The 19,898-nt window shown below is 31.2% G+C and overlaps 1 protein-coding gene across 1 annotated transcript in view; it reads right to left on the reverse strand.

Moving 5' to 3' along the window:
- Positions 1-2,795: 2,795 nt before the first annotated feature.
- The window catches only part of LOC128896126 (caskin-1), a 26,853-nt gene continuing 9,750 nt past the window's right edge, over positions 2,796-19,898 (reverse strand). Inside the window, exons 2-7 of the mRNA XM_054159346.1 lie at positions 9,492-9,770; positions 7,607-7,930; positions 6,931-7,268; positions 6,309-6,695; positions 5,663-6,115; positions 2,796-5,494 (exon numbers count right to left, since the gene is read on the reverse strand). Of these exons, the coding sequence (XP_054015321.1) occupies positions 5,237-5,494; positions 5,663-6,115; positions 6,309-6,695; positions 6,931-7,268; positions 7,607-7,930; positions 9,492-9,770 (2,039 nt within the window). The 3' untranslated portion in view covers positions 2,796-5,236. The remainder of the gene's footprint in view (positions 5,495-5,662; positions 6,116-6,308; positions 6,696-6,930; positions 7,269-7,606; positions 7,931-9,491; positions 9,771-19,898) is intronic.

Genomic DNA, 19,898 nt, shown 5'->3' on the forward strand with positions numbered 1-19,898 from the left:
ATATCGATCCTAATTATGTATTACGTTTTGTAATATTTTGTATTACTTAAACATTCCAAAACACTACTTTTAATTTATTGTATTTAACAATGTATCATGTAGCATTCAATTTGTTATAAATAACATTTATATCACAATGATGCAGTAATACATTATCCTTCTTTGCAATATTGTGTTTGAAGATTATAAGATATAAAACTATTTATTCAAGGTTTAATTAAAAAAAGAAGTAGAGTGCTATTTTATTTTCATATTAAACAAATGTAACTTATATACTTTAAAGTAATACAATGCTTAAAATTGATATTAGTATTCTAACAATATTTGTGAATGTATTTTAATAGTTAGTATTGCTTATTGATTTTACATTAAAAGTAATGTAATTTACACAAACACATCAGTGATCAAAATCCAGCTCATACAATTTCAATCAAAAATTTTTAAAAAGAATTTAATATCTGAAAATAAGAAAAGGCAATGTATGAATATTTTACAGATTTCTTTATCTTCGCATTTAAATAGTAATACTTATTTTATAGTAATCACTGTATTGCAGTTTATGTTACTTAGAATGATCTAAAATGGAGTTAGTTCTGAAGTTATGATATTGTGATGAAACATTATTCTTGTTTCTGAATGAAAAACTTAATAGACAGTACAAGTGTAGAGGAAAAGTCAATTCTGCTTATTATGAATTTTCCTCTGTTATTTAGTTAGCATAAGATATGAAAGCAATACTTTCTTTTTATATTACGTTTCGTATTTGTGCAACGCATGTTTGACATGAAATTCTATTTAATATAAAATTAATAATAAATCATTGTAGGTATGCACTGAAAAACACTAAAAACTAGGTTTATCAATTAGTTTTATTTAAAGATCTATGATGAAGGCATCATAATTGGAAAACCAAGTAATATATTTAAACTAACATTGAAAGTAGGAGGGGTCTCAAGTAATTATAAAATGCAGTTAGGCGGGTATTAGGTTCGCTGAAGAAAACTGCAGCGACGCATACGTTTGTACAAAAACTATGACTAATTTAATACAAATATGAATATAAATATATATTCATATCTATATTTTTATTTATTATTTATATAATATTTATATATGTATAATATGTATACACCACGTAGAAGCAATGCGCCTTTAGGAATTTTGAATTAGCTGCCTAAAAACCAGCCAATAATTGAATTGTCTTTACAGTATCATTCATTATTGACTACTTGTATAAAGAAAAGGCAGTGAATAAAAAACAGTAGAAGGTATAAGTTTCTGTGATTGGGAGAATCGTGCTATAGACAGTTCTGAATTTTTAATACATAGCTTTATTAGTTAATGGAATGTATTATCTTAAGTAAATATATTAATATGTACTTAATTAATAAATGCATTTAATTTGTAAACTCCTCTTTATCGAAAAATAATAATGATGCTATTGATTAAGCACTTCTAATGTTATATTGTAATACACACGTTATTATTTATATGTGTTAAATAAAGTATTTTTCATTATATTATTATTTCTTTACAAGTAAAATAACTTTAACATAGTTTACTTAAAATAATACTTCCAAAATGAAATAAAATTATTCTTCGTATCTTCAGTGCACACTTTATAATTGAAATATATCCAAATAAATATGAAATATAACAGTGAAAATTATGCATACTTAATGCTTTGAGTGATATCTATACTGATTTCATGTTGTAAAGTACTTAAAATTCCTGACGTTTGTATGTATGTTGCCATATCGTGGTAACATGAAACTACAATATAAAAATCGGCAGTGTGCGTTACCTTCTGTTGTGTTTGTCAGTTTATACACTATGAAAACAAATATCGTTATTCAATCACATGGTGTTAGTATAAAATGTTTCATTTCCTGCTATTATTTATTAATTATCTACTTCTTCGTCCTTCGCCACATTAGCGTTAATACTATTTCAATATTTGCGTCACCGTAATCTTTTACTTTATACTGTTAATTATTTTTGTATAAAATACATTATTATCTAAACATGAATGAATGATTCCAACACTTTCATTTTGAATGGTTATCTTTATAGGATACTTCTTGTTCAGTGCACTCAATGTGATGCCCTGACATTAATAACAGTCCTAATCCTTTGAATGTCTAAAACTTAAATAATTATTTATCATAAATACAAAAATGGATTTGCACTTATTAATCATTTGAGGATTCAATAATTTCTTTTATTCAAATACGCTGTTTAAATGTATAGAGTAGCATAAATTAATTGTATTCTTAAAAGTAACTTGGTGCAAAAGCTTCCAGTAATTCATGAGATATTTTAAGCACTTCCATTCGTTAAGAACAAGTCGAATGTTATAAAACCTATGTATATGCATCAAAAGTTTGCGCCGCTTATCATTATTCATTCATGATTCAAACAGATTCTCCAACTTGTAATGTAACAATATACAATAATAATCAAAAGTAAAAATATGTAATCATAAATTTATAAATTTGCAGCACCGCAGAACATTTTCCCTAAGTACACTGCTTAAACTGATATATAATATATATATATACCTACTATATACCTACAATAGTTAACAAGTCTGCAGGCCACAGTAGTGCAGCCCTGATGTTTAATTGATTAACCTAAGTTTTAAGTTTATTTCAAAATCTTGTATATATTCTACCACATGTTCTCTTCTCATTATGATATAGTATAATTGGATTCGAATATGAATAACGACCCATATTTTAAGATTAAAAATAAAATGTATCAAAGGAATGATATTATAATTCAGTTCACCGCAATGCATTTGTTTACGTTTTAATTATGAAACTGATTCGTACAGAGACAACAACAAGTTCATACTACTTAAAGAATGTAAAACATTTAATTACTATAATGTCCCACTGTAACACTGTATGCATTTATATATGAGGATCCGATGGTCGATATATGAACTGAAAGATAAAATATTTGTATTCAAACCAAAGATACAGAATATTCTTGAAAGTGCGTTATAAAGATTTGCAAAATGTTCTTGAAGAAATATGATAACATAAAGGATAGCAAGAATGAATGAATATTGTATAGATTTCAAACACTTGAAACCTTGAAGAACATTCGAGCACATTGACATCTGGGATCATCACATACAAATGTGTGTATAGAAATATACAAGGTGTCCAACTCCACACAGGCATCGTAATTATCCTCTTTAGTTATAATAATATGGAAATTTGTTTCACACGTGATTTGAATAGTTTAAAAATGCGAATATGATATACAAATATTTTAATGCAATTGATTGTTTTCTAGGCATTTGAAGGTCACATACTTTCTTTTACATAAAGTAAATATTTTTTTATATATTGTATTTAACGTCGATATGCATTCAAGCTTAATAATACGATTTTTAAATGTTCGAAATTATGATTCTTGATAAAAATATGCGTCTCCATATTAAAAGATACCTGCGCAGATCTTTGCAGTAAACTGTATCTTAAAAAATCTGAAAATATGGAATATATGACACTTGAAAGAAAAGGTCTTAGCAAGGCCTTTCAAAATTATTTAAATTACGTATAAAACATTTTTTCATAATATCACTACTGAAGGAGATAATTAACAATTTGTAATAAAAAATTGTTTTTATTAAGTTCTTCTGTGGCCATTGTCAACTGGAACACTCTGTATATACGTAATCGCGCCGCACGCGCGCGTGTGTACACAGATACACACACACGCACACGTTGCTACAATAAAGTCTATGCATAAAATTTTATGCACAAGTCTCAGTACATATCAGCATCATATTTGGATTTAGGGGTATCCGAACACTTTGTTTCGACGACATTCCACTACTACGATTACTTTGATTTCATATGTATATGTGGATACGTTGTGTACCTTCCACATGCTTCTGTGCACCATGTAACAATAGCGAGTTACATACATCACTATATTAGTACGGATAATAAATATAAAATGTTAATTGGCATACAGCGCATATGATTCTGTATTAAATTGTATTATCTTAAAATTCAATTGGCAGTCAAATGTTTATGTTGGTTTGTTCTCAGTCTTAAGAGAACTTTTTTGAAGTTCAAATAATGGAAGATGTAAATTTTTTCATATAAACTATCGTACACTCTTATAGAAATTGTACCATAATATAGACAAAGATATAATTATGCTTCATTATCAAAACAATTTGAGTCAGTAATATCCTTCTTTGACAGTATTGGAAGAATTATATTTTCAAAGTACTTTATTGTGGAAAAGAGATGCAGAACTTTACTTCTTCGTATCATACTAACCTCAAAATGTCTAACAGTTACGAAGGTCCCGATCTAACATGCTATCGTTTTAGCAAAGGACGGAAGTGGAAGAGGAAATATATTAGCTGGAATGTATATATGTTGATATTAATGAAATTTCCAGAGAAGAAGTATCAGTCTTTGTGCTGTGTAATTGTAAAATGTACGCTTAGTGTATGGACCTGAACTACATTTATGTTGCTTGTAGTTTTATTTTTAAGGCATAATTGTTAATCATACTTATTAAACGTATTTTTATTTAAATGTACTTTCTCCCATATAACTATGTATATATTGTCAAATCACGAAAACTCAGCTGCCAATACCCGTCATATGAAGCAGGCAATCACTCGTGATCACAATATCGCGTTTGATACAAGCAGTGTGACTAAAAGAAAAAGAATTTGAATAAGAATAACGTAATAAGTACTTTGAAGAAATACAACGGTCACAAAGATTATGCAACGTTTAGATGTCTCTGGAAACTTCATAATATTTTGATAGAAAAATAAGAAGCTTGATTCTATGGAAAAATAAAATTAAGAAAGAAATAAGAGAAAACTGATAAAATTTAAATCATAAAAGTGTGGAGGGATTCACTACATTAACTCATACAATTACAACAGGATATTACTTTTTGTGTAATATAACGTGTGTCGTAGGTTAATGCAATGAAAAGTAGTAGGAAGTTTGTCTATCGCCGAATATTTTCATTTTAACATGATCGTTGCGAAGTCGGGAAAGTTTAAAATTCGTATTAATATATGATACGTTCTATTTAATTTTGCAAATATTATTTGCGCATGATCTACTATATACGCCACAGCGTAGAAAATCAATTTCTATTAATCGCTTCTATTGCCGAAATTTTATGCTTTGTGATAACGTTGTTTAACGTAAGTGAAAAAAGATAATGAAGACAATGATGATTACGAATTCAGACCCTGACGTTTTTCTTCCTCGAGCATGGCATCAAGTTCATCAGTGAGATTTGCAAGCATATTTCCGATGTCGTTCAATACATCTGCAGGTTCGCTACCACTGGAATGATGACTTATTACATGACTCTGAAGACTGTTGTTAGAGTTGTTACTTGCATATTCTTGGGCTCGTGCAGACCTCTGCTTTATCGTCCCAGCGTTTTCATTTGCAAAAGGAATTGAATCAGATTCTGTACTGGAACTTGACTGAAACGAACATAATATTTTCAAACGTTAATATAAACATATGCTGTATAAAAATTATAACAATTTACATGTGTAAATTTTGACAGTAAATTTCAAATAACACCTATTTTAGTGATGTATAGTTTAAAATACAAAAAGATTTTATAAAAATTGTATAAAGTGAAGTACCTTAAAGCTGGCATCAGAACCATTACGATGTTGCAAAGCGAGAGACGCTATTAATTCATGTTCCTCGTTCACATTAGCACTAACACTACCCCAAGAACGAGACATGGAAGAAGATGGTCGATTCATTTGCGGTGGAGTTGATGGTGCTGGTGCCGGTGCTGGTGGCGGAGGTGAGGGATGATGAAGCAAGTGACGATGTTGATGATGATGTATATGATGATCCTCACAAGAAGCAGTTGGTACAGGTCCGCTGCAATCTATTACAACATCGCCAACTCCCGATCCACCAACACCAACGACAGAAGAACTACTTTCTCTAGAACTCTGGCGTCTTGGAGGAGATGGGGGACAACGCTTCGGAAGATGTGGACTACTTTCAAGTCCATAAGTTAGTTGATATTTATTATCGAAGTCTCTTGGTAGTGACTTGAATTGCCCTGGAGTTGCTGTGACCTGCAATCAAAATTTAATGGTAAATTTATTTACTACGATTTGAGTAAAATTTGTAATAATAGTAAATTTGTATAATATAATTTATATTTGTATGATATAATGGTTTATGTTAACAAAAATAACATCGTGTTATCTAACTTGGAAGGATCCTTAAAAATATAGTAAAATTAACAAACGTATATATCGTTATTACCTTGGCTATGGGTCGTGGACGAACAAGGCAATGTCTTGGACGTGGAAGAGTTCCACCACCGGCTTCCACAATAGAAGTGTCGTTTGTAGGCGTGAGATCACCATCCTCGAAACTGCGTGGACGCCATTCAATAGGTTGTGGGTGCGTAGAAGGTGCTGGAGATGGAGGATATCCAAGCGGTGCATCTTCTAAGCTTTCTAAGGACTTTCCTCGTGAACCAGAACGTCCAACAATATTATAATCAGCTGGCAAGGCAGCGTACATACTTCTCCATGCAGTGTTGGACGTGGTATCGCTTCCTCCTCTCTGGAAGGACCTCAAAACAGGCGATGAACAATCTTCATCGGGTGACGGCAAATCGGGACCTCCTCGTTGAATAACTACGTCCTAAAAGTATAATTAAAATGATCTAAATATAAGGAAACAAGTGTATACTAACAATTTGCTTTTAAATATTTTCAGCTTATTCAAATAAATGATACAGAAGTTGTAAAGAATGTAAAGCTCTTCACTTCATGAATGTAAAGCCAAATTAATTGACACGTAAAAGACAATAAATTGTTACACTATTCTCGTATTTTTGTTACTATTTGGGATAATGAAATATAAAACATTTGTTTACCTGTGTTTGCCCAGGATGCGGCGGTAGTCGTGCAAGATCTAAAGGTTGTATACGTTTACCGGCACGAATATCTTTCACTCTCTTAATTGCCAACAATAACTTCTTCTGATGGCCCAATCGTACAATACCAATGTCTTCAAGATCCTCCCAAGTAAGAGTCGTTACGTCTTCTACCGAACGCATACCCTGTTGGTGAAGAGCACCGAGGTATTCTTCGAGTCGTAGAAGCCTAAGCCACTCCTCTAAGGAACCAGGAATATGTTCTGGCAATCCATCTCCAATATTTAAATTGTCTATTTCCGCTTTCAAACGTTTTCTGTGATTAGGCTTCTTAATTCCTGGAAACGCACATTATCTTAATTACAACCCATTTTAAATACAAAACTGTTGGATAATCTTAAAGTTCTCCAAAAAAAAATACAAATATAAACGTATCGCATGGTAATGAAAATTTATAGATGTAAACAAATTTTGGCCTTTAAAAATATCCACATCTAGAGTCGATGTATAAAATGAAATATTAAAAGTTTAAATATATTTAAATACATGCTAATAATAGATTATTTCCTGTCTTTAAACTGGATTTATATCTCACAAGCAATTATCTACGTAACTTGATGCATGAACGACGCTAAGACACTTTTACTCTAACTTGTTTAATTAGGTATTTATCTACCTATAGCCGTCAGATCTTCTGGCGTCATACGCGTTATAGTAGCAAGATCATAACCAGCGGAAGCAAATAATTGAAAGTATTCCTCGAACTGGAGTTCAGTCAACCAAGCATGAACGACATCGAGATCTGCTGGCCTATCTGGATGACTGCCGAGCGAGCTTATAGAACACCTGGGAGACGAAGCAAGCGCACCGGGTCCTCTAGGACCCAGATGATAACCGGAGGCCCTACCAGAATCTAACGAAGCGGTAGAATGCCTGGAGCCAGAACCTGATCCTGAACTACCTGGGCTATCTCTACCGGGGCTTTGAGTCATGTCGATTCCTGAAAAACAATCAGATGTATGTTACAATTTAAAACAGTTATTGTACACTAATTGATAATACAACATTCAAAATTTGCGAACATAATTTTCCTATAATCCCTACAATTCTTATCCAATTCAGATGAAAGTTTCTTTAGAGTTTCTTTGTTTCTTTGGAAAATATGAGTTTCTTAAGTATGCTTAATTATATAATAAATATATTAATTTAAAATATATATTATAAAATATATTATATTATATTAGTGGCAATGTATTCATTTTGGCGTTTCAGCTATGAAATGGACTTGATTGCAATTTTCTAAACCGTTTTCTAATTATATTAGTATTACGTAATATTAGCTGTAATTGTTTTTAAGCAACATTAGGGTTTTGTTATTCATTGCCAAGAAAAATAACAAGGAAACTTTTTAAGAAACAATACAATTTTTACAGAGAATATCGTTTATAAACGAATGATTGCTCTTTAAAAATAATTGATCAATTTTTTTAGGGAATAATTATTATATGTTCCTTTGTCGCAAACAGTTAAACGATCGTTACAATGATCATGACTGAGGATTTATGCATTTATGACGTACAATAATGTAGAATATACATAATGTACGTTGTACGTTGTAGTGCAAGTAATAAAAATTACACAAATTTTCTAAGAATACGTTTAATCAACATTTAATACTTTCCATGTTTGTGAATATTACTTTCTCAAGAAACATTGGAATAACAATCTGAAACTTTGGGATGCAGTTAAAATTGTATCTCAGAATTAATTCAACATTTATAAAGTAATACTTAGTATTTGCTTAAATATTAATAACAATCACGGTTCAGAACAAGCATTCATTGAAGGCATTAATTGTGGGAAATTTTTCTATATTTAAATATTTATATTTATATTATAATTATATTTTAATTTCTATACTTTAATATTTATTGGTTGTAATAACTAAAAATTAATTTCTGACAACAGTTAAATCAATTATTAACAATACTTGTTGAAGTAATTTTGAGGAATATGATTTTGCTGTAATATTAATGTTTCGCGAATTATTTTCTCGATGGATCCAATGAGCACTTGAATAAACCGTCAGTCGATTATTGATCACCCTTCCCTTTCTATTCATCAACAAGCGACCTCCGTGACTGTCGCAGGTAAACGAGGATCGAGAACTCCATTCTTCGATGATCTATCTCAGATTTTGTGTAAATTTGAGTATGTTGCAGTCTTTGGTGACACTTAAACGTACCTCGAAAGATTTTCCGAAATTTCAAAAATTATGGATCTTACAAGTGTAAAGATTTAAGTATTACTAAAGACTGCAACGTACTGAAACTTGCACAAAGTCTGAGATGCTGCTTCATTCAGTGTCTGATTTTACGTGAAATCTGGAATGATCCTATATTGTGCTGTATTATTCGTATATTCCTTACGTGTACAATATTATATGTAAATGCACATACATGGGTGTGTTTAGCATGTATTCGTACTATTATTTTATATCATAAATGCATAAATTCCGCAGTCTAAAAATGACAAATGAATAACATAATCAAACATCACACCTTGATCCTCAGCATGAGCATATTTGCCCACGACTGGTGGAAAGGCGAAGCCAGTATGAGTGAAAATAGGTCCCGGACTCTTTCCAGATGGCATCCCGTAAGAGCCATCGTCCGCTGTTCCGCCTGATCCACTTCCGGGCAGGAAACAACTATCTTCGCTGCTTGCATATCCAGCGGAACCAAAAGAGGAGCCTGAATGTCGAAACACATCGGGTACAGCCGGTGGTGCCACTTTCTTCGCCTGGGTCACTGCTTTGGACGGCCGGTTCATGCCGCCAACTACACATACGTTGTATACATTCCTTGATTAGATAAGGGCCAGGTTCAAATAAAGGGTTTTTCAAATGGAACTTCAGATTTTTTCTTTTTTTTTTTAACGCAAATAGTATGGAGTATATTTGATTTTGTTTATCTCAAGTGGAAATACATACAGTGGGTGTAGAAAGTATTCGTACACTGATCAATTTCCAAAAAAACCATGTAAAATTGTAATTTATTAACTTATTTTTGATAAACAATCACATCCTACATATTCTCGGAAATCTCTAGAATAGATAGAGTATAAAAAAAAAAATAGCTATTTATGTAAGTTGCGAAATTAAGAAGAAAAAAAGAATTAATCGATAGAAATGTTGACGCAATAAGTATTCGCACGACTGTTTAATTTTTAAAACATCATTTGAGGGGGTATCCTGAATTGAAAGGTTTAAAAAAAGCGGTTTTTCGTGAATTTTTTTAGGATGAAAAAAAATGATTAATTCTATCGAACTTTTTTTCCTATTTTCATACATATTTGAATAGTTTGTACAAATTTTTTCAACAAGAAATATTCAAATTGAGTCGACTGTGACGCACATTTGTAGTGTACGTCATAATTAAAACCTCCTATCGGCGGGAAAGATGCATGTCGTAATTTTGGTTTGACACAAAAAAAAAAACCAAAAGAAATTTTTATTTTCATACATTTTTCTTCTATGTGAACTACAAAAATTCATACAAATAAATTTTAAACAATGTTTTTATCAAGTTAAAGTGATTTTTTTCACCCAAAGAACTCGTTCTTTTTTTTCAAACTTGCAGTAATTTCACATTTCACCATTCTTGCGGGTTTTTCTTAGTTCACATAGAAGAAAAATGTATGAAAATAATAATTTCTTTTGGTTTTTTTGTGCCAAACCAAAATTACGACCTGCATCTTTCCCGCCGATAGAAAGTTTTAATTGTGAGATGCTCTACAAATGTGCGTCACAGTCGACTCAATTTGAATATTTCTTGTTGAAAAAATTTCTACAGGCTACTCAAATATGTATGAAAATGTTCGATAGAATTAATTATTTTTTTTCATCCTAAAATAATTCACGAAAACCGTTTTTTTTAGACCTCCTAATTCAGGATTAAAATTAAAAAAGAAAATGACATTAATTTATGAGTATATAATACTTCCTACGTGGGATTTCCTTTTGATTTTATAATTATTGCAACTCTTCTAAGGATTAAATTACCTAAATTATTAGTTATTCGAAGTGGGATCTTCTTCCCTTCTTCTATTAGAACCTTTTTTAAAAGTACTTCACTGGAAATTTGATGTTTTCTAATTCGTAAGAAGCAATAAACTAACGTGTTTACGTTACAAACTCTACTTTAAATAGTTCGTCATAGGAATCGTACAAATACTTATTGCTTCTATATTTTTATCCACTTTTCGCATTTTTTTGTTAATTTCACAAATTACATTAACTAGTAAATGTTGTTCGGACTGTATTTATCTCAAAGACTTCCGAGAATATGTAAAATATCATTGATTATAAAAAAAAAGAAGTTAAGAAGAGTTAGTTTCTGTTAATTTCGCAAATTAAATTAACTAGTAAATATTGTTTGGACTATATCTATCTCAGAGATTTCCGAGAATACGTAAAATATCATTGATTATAAAAAAAAAGAAGTTAAGAAATTACAATTTCACACAAAAGTTTTTTGGGAAATTGATCGGTGTACGAATACATTCTACACCCATTGTACGATTTCAATTAACACGCTTTGTGTCGTTGCACCATTTATGGTACACGTTAAACTTGACCTTCATATTTATTTAATGTCCCGAAAACACATGTTTTATGACAAACTTAATACTGTATAATGTATTCCCACAAAAAAATGGCGCATTATTAAAAATTCAGTATAGATCAAAATAAGTTACTAATTCCTTATGCATTGATTTTAAATTAAAACATCGAAATGCCTGAAAGACACGCCTGATTGAATTATTTAAAAATTAACTGAAATTGAAAAAAATAATCTCAACAATCTTATCGGTTATAAACAATTATTTGATTAATTGTCCTGTAGAAATATATTGTATCGTTTGCAAATTTCCCAAACGCACAAGTATCAGAGTATCACAAACCATTTGCAAAAAATGCGGTGTAGCATTATGTTATAATAAACAAAACAATTGTTTTAGATTTTTTCGTACCACATAAGTATTTCTTTTACCTTTAACTCAATGTTACTGCGCTCCCTAAAATGTCCAATAAATAGTTAATAAACTATAACATTGATATTTTGAAAAGTACATTTTTTTTTATACTCTAAACCAATTCCTTTTCACAATTATTTAAAATTTTCACTATCTTAGACTACAAAGGGTTAATTTGATATAAAATTTATAGTCCAAGTAACGCATGTTAAATTCACTTTTGTTTGTTGAGTAAAATGCTATCGAATATTCAAAAAAACTCCTAGCTTGTCTAAGAAAAATTGAATAACATTGAACAAATAAGTAAGAAATTTTATTAAAGATATTTAATTAATTAAAATTAAATCAATCTAAATTAAAACGTCAACAGTTCCCCATTATTCCAGCTTTTTTGTGACTATTAGCAGTGGGAGTTTTTCTAAACAAACCGATATTTTCTTACAGTCAACTCAATGTTGCCTTATCTCATTCGAGAAACAGAGGCACTATTAGAGCCTCTATTGCTCACGGTAGTCAGCAAGGAAGCCTTCTAGAAGTCATTCGAATTTTAACATAGAGTTTCATTTACACGAACATTTTCACAAGCAGTACAGTTCATAAAGAAATTTCATACAGTTTGTAACATAAATTGTTAGAAACCAGTAAGTGAGGAAAAGGTGAGAATAACAGGCAGATAATGGGATGCAGCTTTTAAGGTGAAAACACTATACAAAGGTATAGTGAGGAAAACACTGTATAAAGGTTTATTGTAGTTATAAAAGTACAACGTGATATGGCGGTTACACACAACAGCTTCATTAGAACAAGTGAAGACAGATGAAACAAATGACACATGCATAATGCTTACTGTATGCATTGATACTTTCTCAACATAAATAAATATATATACATACATATATATTCGCTTTTGTTATCCCCTCTCCCTTTATTTTACTCTATTCAATTGAAGAAACAAATAATAATTTAGACTTCTTATGTAGAGTTTACAGAAATATGAATTTAATTTTTTTTAATTTAAAATAGATTCTATATAATAAATTATTTGTAAAAAGAAGTGAGATCCGATAAAAGACTCCAAAAAAGAAAAAAAAATTACACCAAGTACATGAAAAAGTGGAGGACTCAAGGAGTTATCATTGAAAAATAGAAGATCCCTATAAAAAACTACAAGAAAATAGAAAAAGATGTGAAATCGAAATAAGCTGCCAGATGATTTGCCTAGATTTCCGCGGCCTGGAAGTCAAATGCTTGGCGTGGCCAGGCAAGATCAAGGTGTCGATGAATAAGAATTATTTTAAAACGCAAAATAATGTAAGTGTACTGATATTGTCAAAGTTTTAAATTGACAAATTATCTGAAAGTTTGTGAGAGAGAAAGTATGAATATTGCTGATCTAAGAATGCCTTGCCTGGCCACGCCAAGCATTTGACTTCCAGGCCGCGGAAATCTAGGCAAATCATCTGGTAGCTTATTTCGATTTCACATTTTTTTCTATTTTCTTGTAGTTTTTTTACAGGGATCTTCTATTGTTCAATGATAACTCCTTGAGTCCTCCACTTTTTCATGTACTTGGCGTAATTTTTTTACTTTTTTGAAGGTAATCCTAACTGTATGCATTGATACTCTCTCAACATAAATAAATAAAAGTATAAAATCACTTTCTCAAACCCGAGCTGTCCGCCATCTTTAACAGGGGAATAAAAAGATCTCGTTAAATCGCGTAGAATCTACAAATATTTAAACTTCTTCCCATATCTTACCCTCCCCACCACACCGTCTTGAACCCCCAACCCAAGTACTCAGCACATTGGGTCGTGTGGATGGTGTTTCACTTATAAAAATAATTTGAACAATTCAACAATTTAAAAAAGTACTCGGTACACAGAAGCGAATCCGTCGTGATAAACCTAACAAGAATAACTCGGTGATCTCCGAGTGAAACTATGCAAGACGAGAACACGTTTGAGGGCGACCTCAACAAACAGCGACAGAAGCGCCCTCGATAAAGAGCCCTAACGGCCAAGCACTTCGGTACTATGTTTGGAAACAGGTGGATCGTGCCGCACATTTATGTTCTAGATCTAGACTTGCTTGTAAATGCATTAAATGTGATGAAGAGGGCCACATGTCCCGCGCACTCTGAAAATACTACGAGGTCGAGCACCTAGCGATTCGACTTTACCGGTAAAGCATATATTTTGCTTATTTTACCAAATTACAGCTGGTAAATTACCGACCAATTAACCATTACATTTTTTTTATACTATCTAGCGGGTCCCATAATGAACTACAGTGGGTGTAGAATGTATTCGTACACCGATCAATTTTCCAAAAAACTTTTGTGTGAAATTGTAGTTTCTTAACTTCTTTTTTTATAATCAATGATATTTTACGTATTCTCGGAAATCTCTGAGATAGATATAGTCCAAACAACATTTACTAGTTAATATAATTTGTGAAATTAACAAATAAATGCAAAAAGTGGGTAAAAGTATAGAAGCAATAAGTATTTGTATGATTCTTATGACGAACCATATACAGTAGAGTTTATAACGTAAACACATTAGTTTATTGCATCTTACGAATTAGAAAACATCAAATTTCCAGTGAAGTACTTTTAAAAAAGGTTCTAATAGAAGAAGGGAAGAAGATCCCATTTCGAATAACTAATAATTTAGTTAATTTAATGCTTAGAAGAGTTGCAATAATTATAAAATCAAAAGGAAATCCTACGAAGGAAGTATTATATATTGGGTTGTCCAGAAAGTTCGTGCCAATTTTTAAGAAACATTCAAAGACACGTTTGAATTTCGATATATGTATATTTATTGAATTATATATGTACCATTTTGTTCCACAATTTTTTCACCTTTTGAGGGATGTCCACATGTTATTTGTTTTCAACCATTCCGATATATTCAGACCTGTACCGCCTACTAAAAATCGCCATGGACTTTCCAGACAACCCAATACTTGTAAATTAATGTAAATTTCTTTTTTTTAAATCAAGTTTTAAAAATTAAACAGTCGTGCGAATATTTATTGCTTCGATATTTCTATCGATTAATTGTTTTTTTCTTGTTAATTTCGCAACTTACATAAATAGCTATTTTTTTGTGATCTATCTATTGTAGAGATTTCCGAGAATATGTAGAATGTCATCGTTTATAAAAGATGAGTTAATAAATTACAATTTCACACAGTTTTTTTTTGAAAATTGATCGGTGTACGAATACTTTCTACACCCACTGTATATTACATAAACGTTAACTAGTATTTAATGTACTAGTACAACATATCTAATTTAATTATTTTAAAAGTTAATCTAAAAGTAAAACGTACAATTTTCTCTCTCTTTCAACTTGCATTATCGACATTACAAAAATATTTGGTTAATTATATACCCACAAGTCGAGGTGTACCGTATGAATAGAAGTCATTTAGAAAAATACTTAAATCTATTGCGCTGGAATCATCTCTCTAAATAATCGTAATATTAATTTCTATATTTCTGCTACTAATTGTAAGATGGAAACTAAGGCGCATTTTGGATCCTGTACTCTAGCTGGGATCCCATGACACAAGTTATCGTTGTAAAAATAGCCGATGGTAAAGTAAGGAGGGTGACGGAAAAAATTTACATCCTGCTTTCTCAAATGAAAGAATGTAGAAGAATAGATTGTAAACAGATTGAGAAGCAAATTCCTTTCTTCGGCATCAGTGGATTACTTTGTCGGTAATGTAGCACATTCTGTCGGTAAGACTCGTTGGTGTAAAACTCTAAGTGATAGAAGGATTTATTGTGATTCAGGAGATTAAGAGAGATTGAAGGAGAATAGGAGATTAAAGATTAAAAAAGGAAATAGATTTAGTAAGGGAAATTATAATGGAAATAATTAAGGTAAATAGAACTACAATAATTAAAGCAATTAAAGCATTCTGTGACAGTACAAATCTAGATCCATAGGACTGAACGTGGTTATAGATGAACATGGATAGATAGATATTTGTATATATAAATCTATGATGTATACATATTGCATAATTGTATATATAAATCTATGATGTATACATATACAACATAGATTACAACATGTATACCTAATTAGATGGCATAGACTAAGCAAAAAAATTAGACTATCCTAGGCGTAGGAAATAGCGAACTAAAAGTGCAAAGAAATAAAAATGAAAAGAAGTTAAGTAAAATAGAAAAAGACTGTTATTGTTAAAACATTATGATAGTTTACCAATATAAAATGTGATTTGTAAAGATGTAAATCTAAAGACTGGACCAAGATATGCTACAGTCCAAATTGTAATGACTTCAAACCCAAATAAATGAACTACTAGAAGGATTTATCAACAGAGTTCTACATTGCCTACAGAGCGACATTTCATATCGACTGAGTGTTCTACATTTCCAAGGCATACAAGCTGACAAAAATTGATTTCGAATATTCCTATTATACTTTCAGAGGACATAGACGTATAAGCATCGTTTTAATGAACTTGGAACTAGGCTTAATTATATTACATTGTCATTGTTGCAAAGAGGTCGAGTGATATAGCAAATATAAATACATTTTAAAGATTGTACTTCCAATAATTTCTAAATTACTTACTAGAAGCATTAAAGATTACATATCAATCATTGCGGTCAGTATTTCAAGCTCTATCACTGTGCAGGAACGCATTTAAAAATTGATATTAATGGTAAATCCAATTACCATTATAAGAAATATATCTTTCTTCAATTAATGTCTATATTCTTCAAACATCTGACAAAAAGACTTATAGACGACCATCAGAAGCATACAGCAAGTCAATGATCACTTATCTTTGGATTGAAGTGCAAAACGTCTTGCATCGTCAAAGATAACTGACATGCAGCACTTTCACAATGAACTGCTCATTAATGCATTGTCTGCCGGTAGGGTAAAATTATGATTCACTTATACTGGCGTTATTCAACCGGTATGGTAAAGTTATCCTTTATCGATATTCACACTTTTTAGCTTGTAGGTTAATCACAATTAATCACAAATAATCTCTAAGTACCACAATAATAACAAAAAAATATATCTTTATTTAAGATAAATAAAACGACTGCTTTCAGAATCAACAAAACAGCTGCCATCAAGATTTACAAGTTTCCAAAGGAACTTAAGCCTCGGAATACACTAAACAAACTATAAAACAGAAACTTAATATATGGATTAAATGCAATAATTGAAAATTAAAAATTGAATGTGTAATTGCTGGGACAAAAAAAATGAATTCTGCATTACCATTACTTTTGCTATAAGCTATACTAACTATAGCCAACTAAATTTTGCTAGAAACGAATTAGTATTAACTGTCAGAGAATATGTAACATATGACTTTGTCAAATTAATTTTAGGTTTAGTTTTAAGTTATTTTTAAATAACCAAAGTCATGTCTAATCAGCTAAACTGGTTATTTCTATGGTTATTACCAGAATGCGGATTTTATCCATTTACGACATAAACTAATATAATAAATAGATGCTAAACGTAAACAAAGGGTATGTGCATTTATGCAAAATGAAGTAACAATATTATAATATTAATGATAGAATATATCCTACATAAATTGTATATGTTTTTTCGTATTTTTGATAAATTACTGTACGTCATAAATGCATAAAATCCGCAGCCTAATTATTACACATATGAATCTGTGTAATTTTTCTTCTAAAAATAAATAAATATTCTACTTAAACTCCTATATCACGTGGCACATTTTCTTCCACCCAACAAATTGTATAGATAACTTTTTCATAAAACATGTAAAGCTGTTACATTTTTTTCCCGAGAGTCTATCAGTCGTTCTTTTCCAATGGCAAACAGTAACTTATTATCTATTACTGAGATAGCATTATATGCTCCCATGATTACATGAGTGATGAACTACTATATATAAATTAATTACAAAACGATTCCAATGATGTAATAAATTTTATACGACACTAATCTTACGAAAATAATAAAATATTATTAACATTAGGTTCATTGCGATTTCTTATTAGTTTTCTATAACTGAAGTAATGCATTAACAAGTGTAATTGATTTACTAAAATTAATGAGGCTTAAGCAAAAATGAATTCAGATATATGTTTGTCTTTTCATATATGTCGCAGGGAAATGATAAAAATAGAGATTTGATGAAATCCCTAAGGTAGATGATCTATTCACGGGAGATGTTAAAATAACAACTCCGTAAGGTCATTTCTCTAAAGAAAGTAAGTGATTTGATCAAATCCCTTAACTGTTTCAGTGTAAAGATGAAATAATATTGTTTAGATATTGAAAGTATTTATTTAGTAAATCATGCGTTATTAAAAGTAGAATAGGTAATACAACAATACTCATAGAAACATAAATTATTTATTCGAGACTAATTAGCAAAAGAAATAGGTACCTAAGTTGATATTTAAAAAAACAAAAAACAAAAAGAATACTTTTAGGGAATGTAATTAATAAATAATAATTCATTTTTATTAAAACACGTTGTCGATTTGTGGCATCTCGAGTTACAAAGTACGTTACTTTTTTAATTACCTATTTCTTTTGCTAATTAGTTTCGAATAAATAATTTATGTTTCTACGACTATTGTTGCATTACCTACTCTACACTTAATAACGCATGATTTACTAAATTAATACTTTTAATATCTGAACAATATTATTCCATCTTTTCACTAAAACAGTCAAGGGATTTGATCAAATCACTTACTTTCTGTAGAGGGAAATCACTTCACAGAGTTGTTATTTTAACACTTTATCTACCGGGCTATTTAGAGACAGTCATTAATTCAAAAAAGAATTTTCTACAGTAGCATATGGCAATTTAGGCTGAGAATAATTCCTTCATACTATTACTAGGTATATTGACAGTCAAGTCTGTTTCCAAAAACTGAACATCGTAAGTAGACAACCATCGACACAGTAAATAAATTCGAGAAGCTAAATATTGCAATTAAAGAGCCTATAAATAGGCTCCCTGTAAATAAAGTGTTAACATCTTCTGTGAATTGATCATCTACCTTAGGGATTTGATCAAATCTCTATTTTTATCATTTCCCTGCGACATATACATAGATAAAAATCAGCATAAGTGGTTGGCGAAAAATATTAACGGTTTCTGTAAAACCTTCCGAAATTTGAAACGAGTCTAAATGACTGTGCTCTGTAAACCTAGCGTTAAATTGAATTACATGTTCAAACGCTATCGGCCGGTAAAGCGTCAACAGATTCAATGTTTCGTCCTTTCTAGGCGTATTGCGTTATTTAACATGTTTCGAACTTTTGCCATACTCTCGGTGTTTCGTTATGTTGTAACTTTACCAGCCGATCGCTCGTCTAATTTATTCGACCTGTTTTCCACCGTGATTAGTCGGGCAACGTTCGCGGAGCGTTACACTTACGGTGCATGAGGTTCTTCCAACTGCCATAAATCGCCTGGATGCACTTGTCAAGCGGCGTAGCGGACAGCAGCGCGCTCGTTTTGCGCGCACTCAAGTTTCCTTCTGAACAACTCCTGAACAGATTGCTGTTGGTTATCGTACAGATCACCGAACCGTGTTCGCGTGGACGAAGCTTCGTTTTTGACATGTCGAGGAACCCATTCGGGATCCACGCCTCGACGGCTGGGTCCCGGAAGCTTTTGTAAGTCGAGGACAATTTCTTCGAAGACTTCTGTAGAAAGCGTTTGCCAGGTGGCAAAGGCGGGGGACCCAGACAGCTCGTGACAGCAGTGATCGCCATTTATGGTAGAACTTATCTTCTCTCGAATCGATCGTATAACGATTTTTCTATCCAACACCAACTGCGATGAATTCACTTTAATGATTAATTTCGTACAAACGCACTGTTGATACCACCTTGATAATTTGTGATTATATCAACTTT

This window comes from Hylaeus anthracinus, unplaced genomic scaffold, assembly GCF_026225885.1.
Source record: "Hylaeus anthracinus isolate JK02 unplaced genomic scaffold, UHH_iyHylAnth1.0_haploid 0, whole genome shotgun sequence".
NCBI lineage: Eukaryota > Metazoa > Arthropoda > Insecta > Hymenoptera > Colletidae > Hylaeus > Hylaeus anthracinus.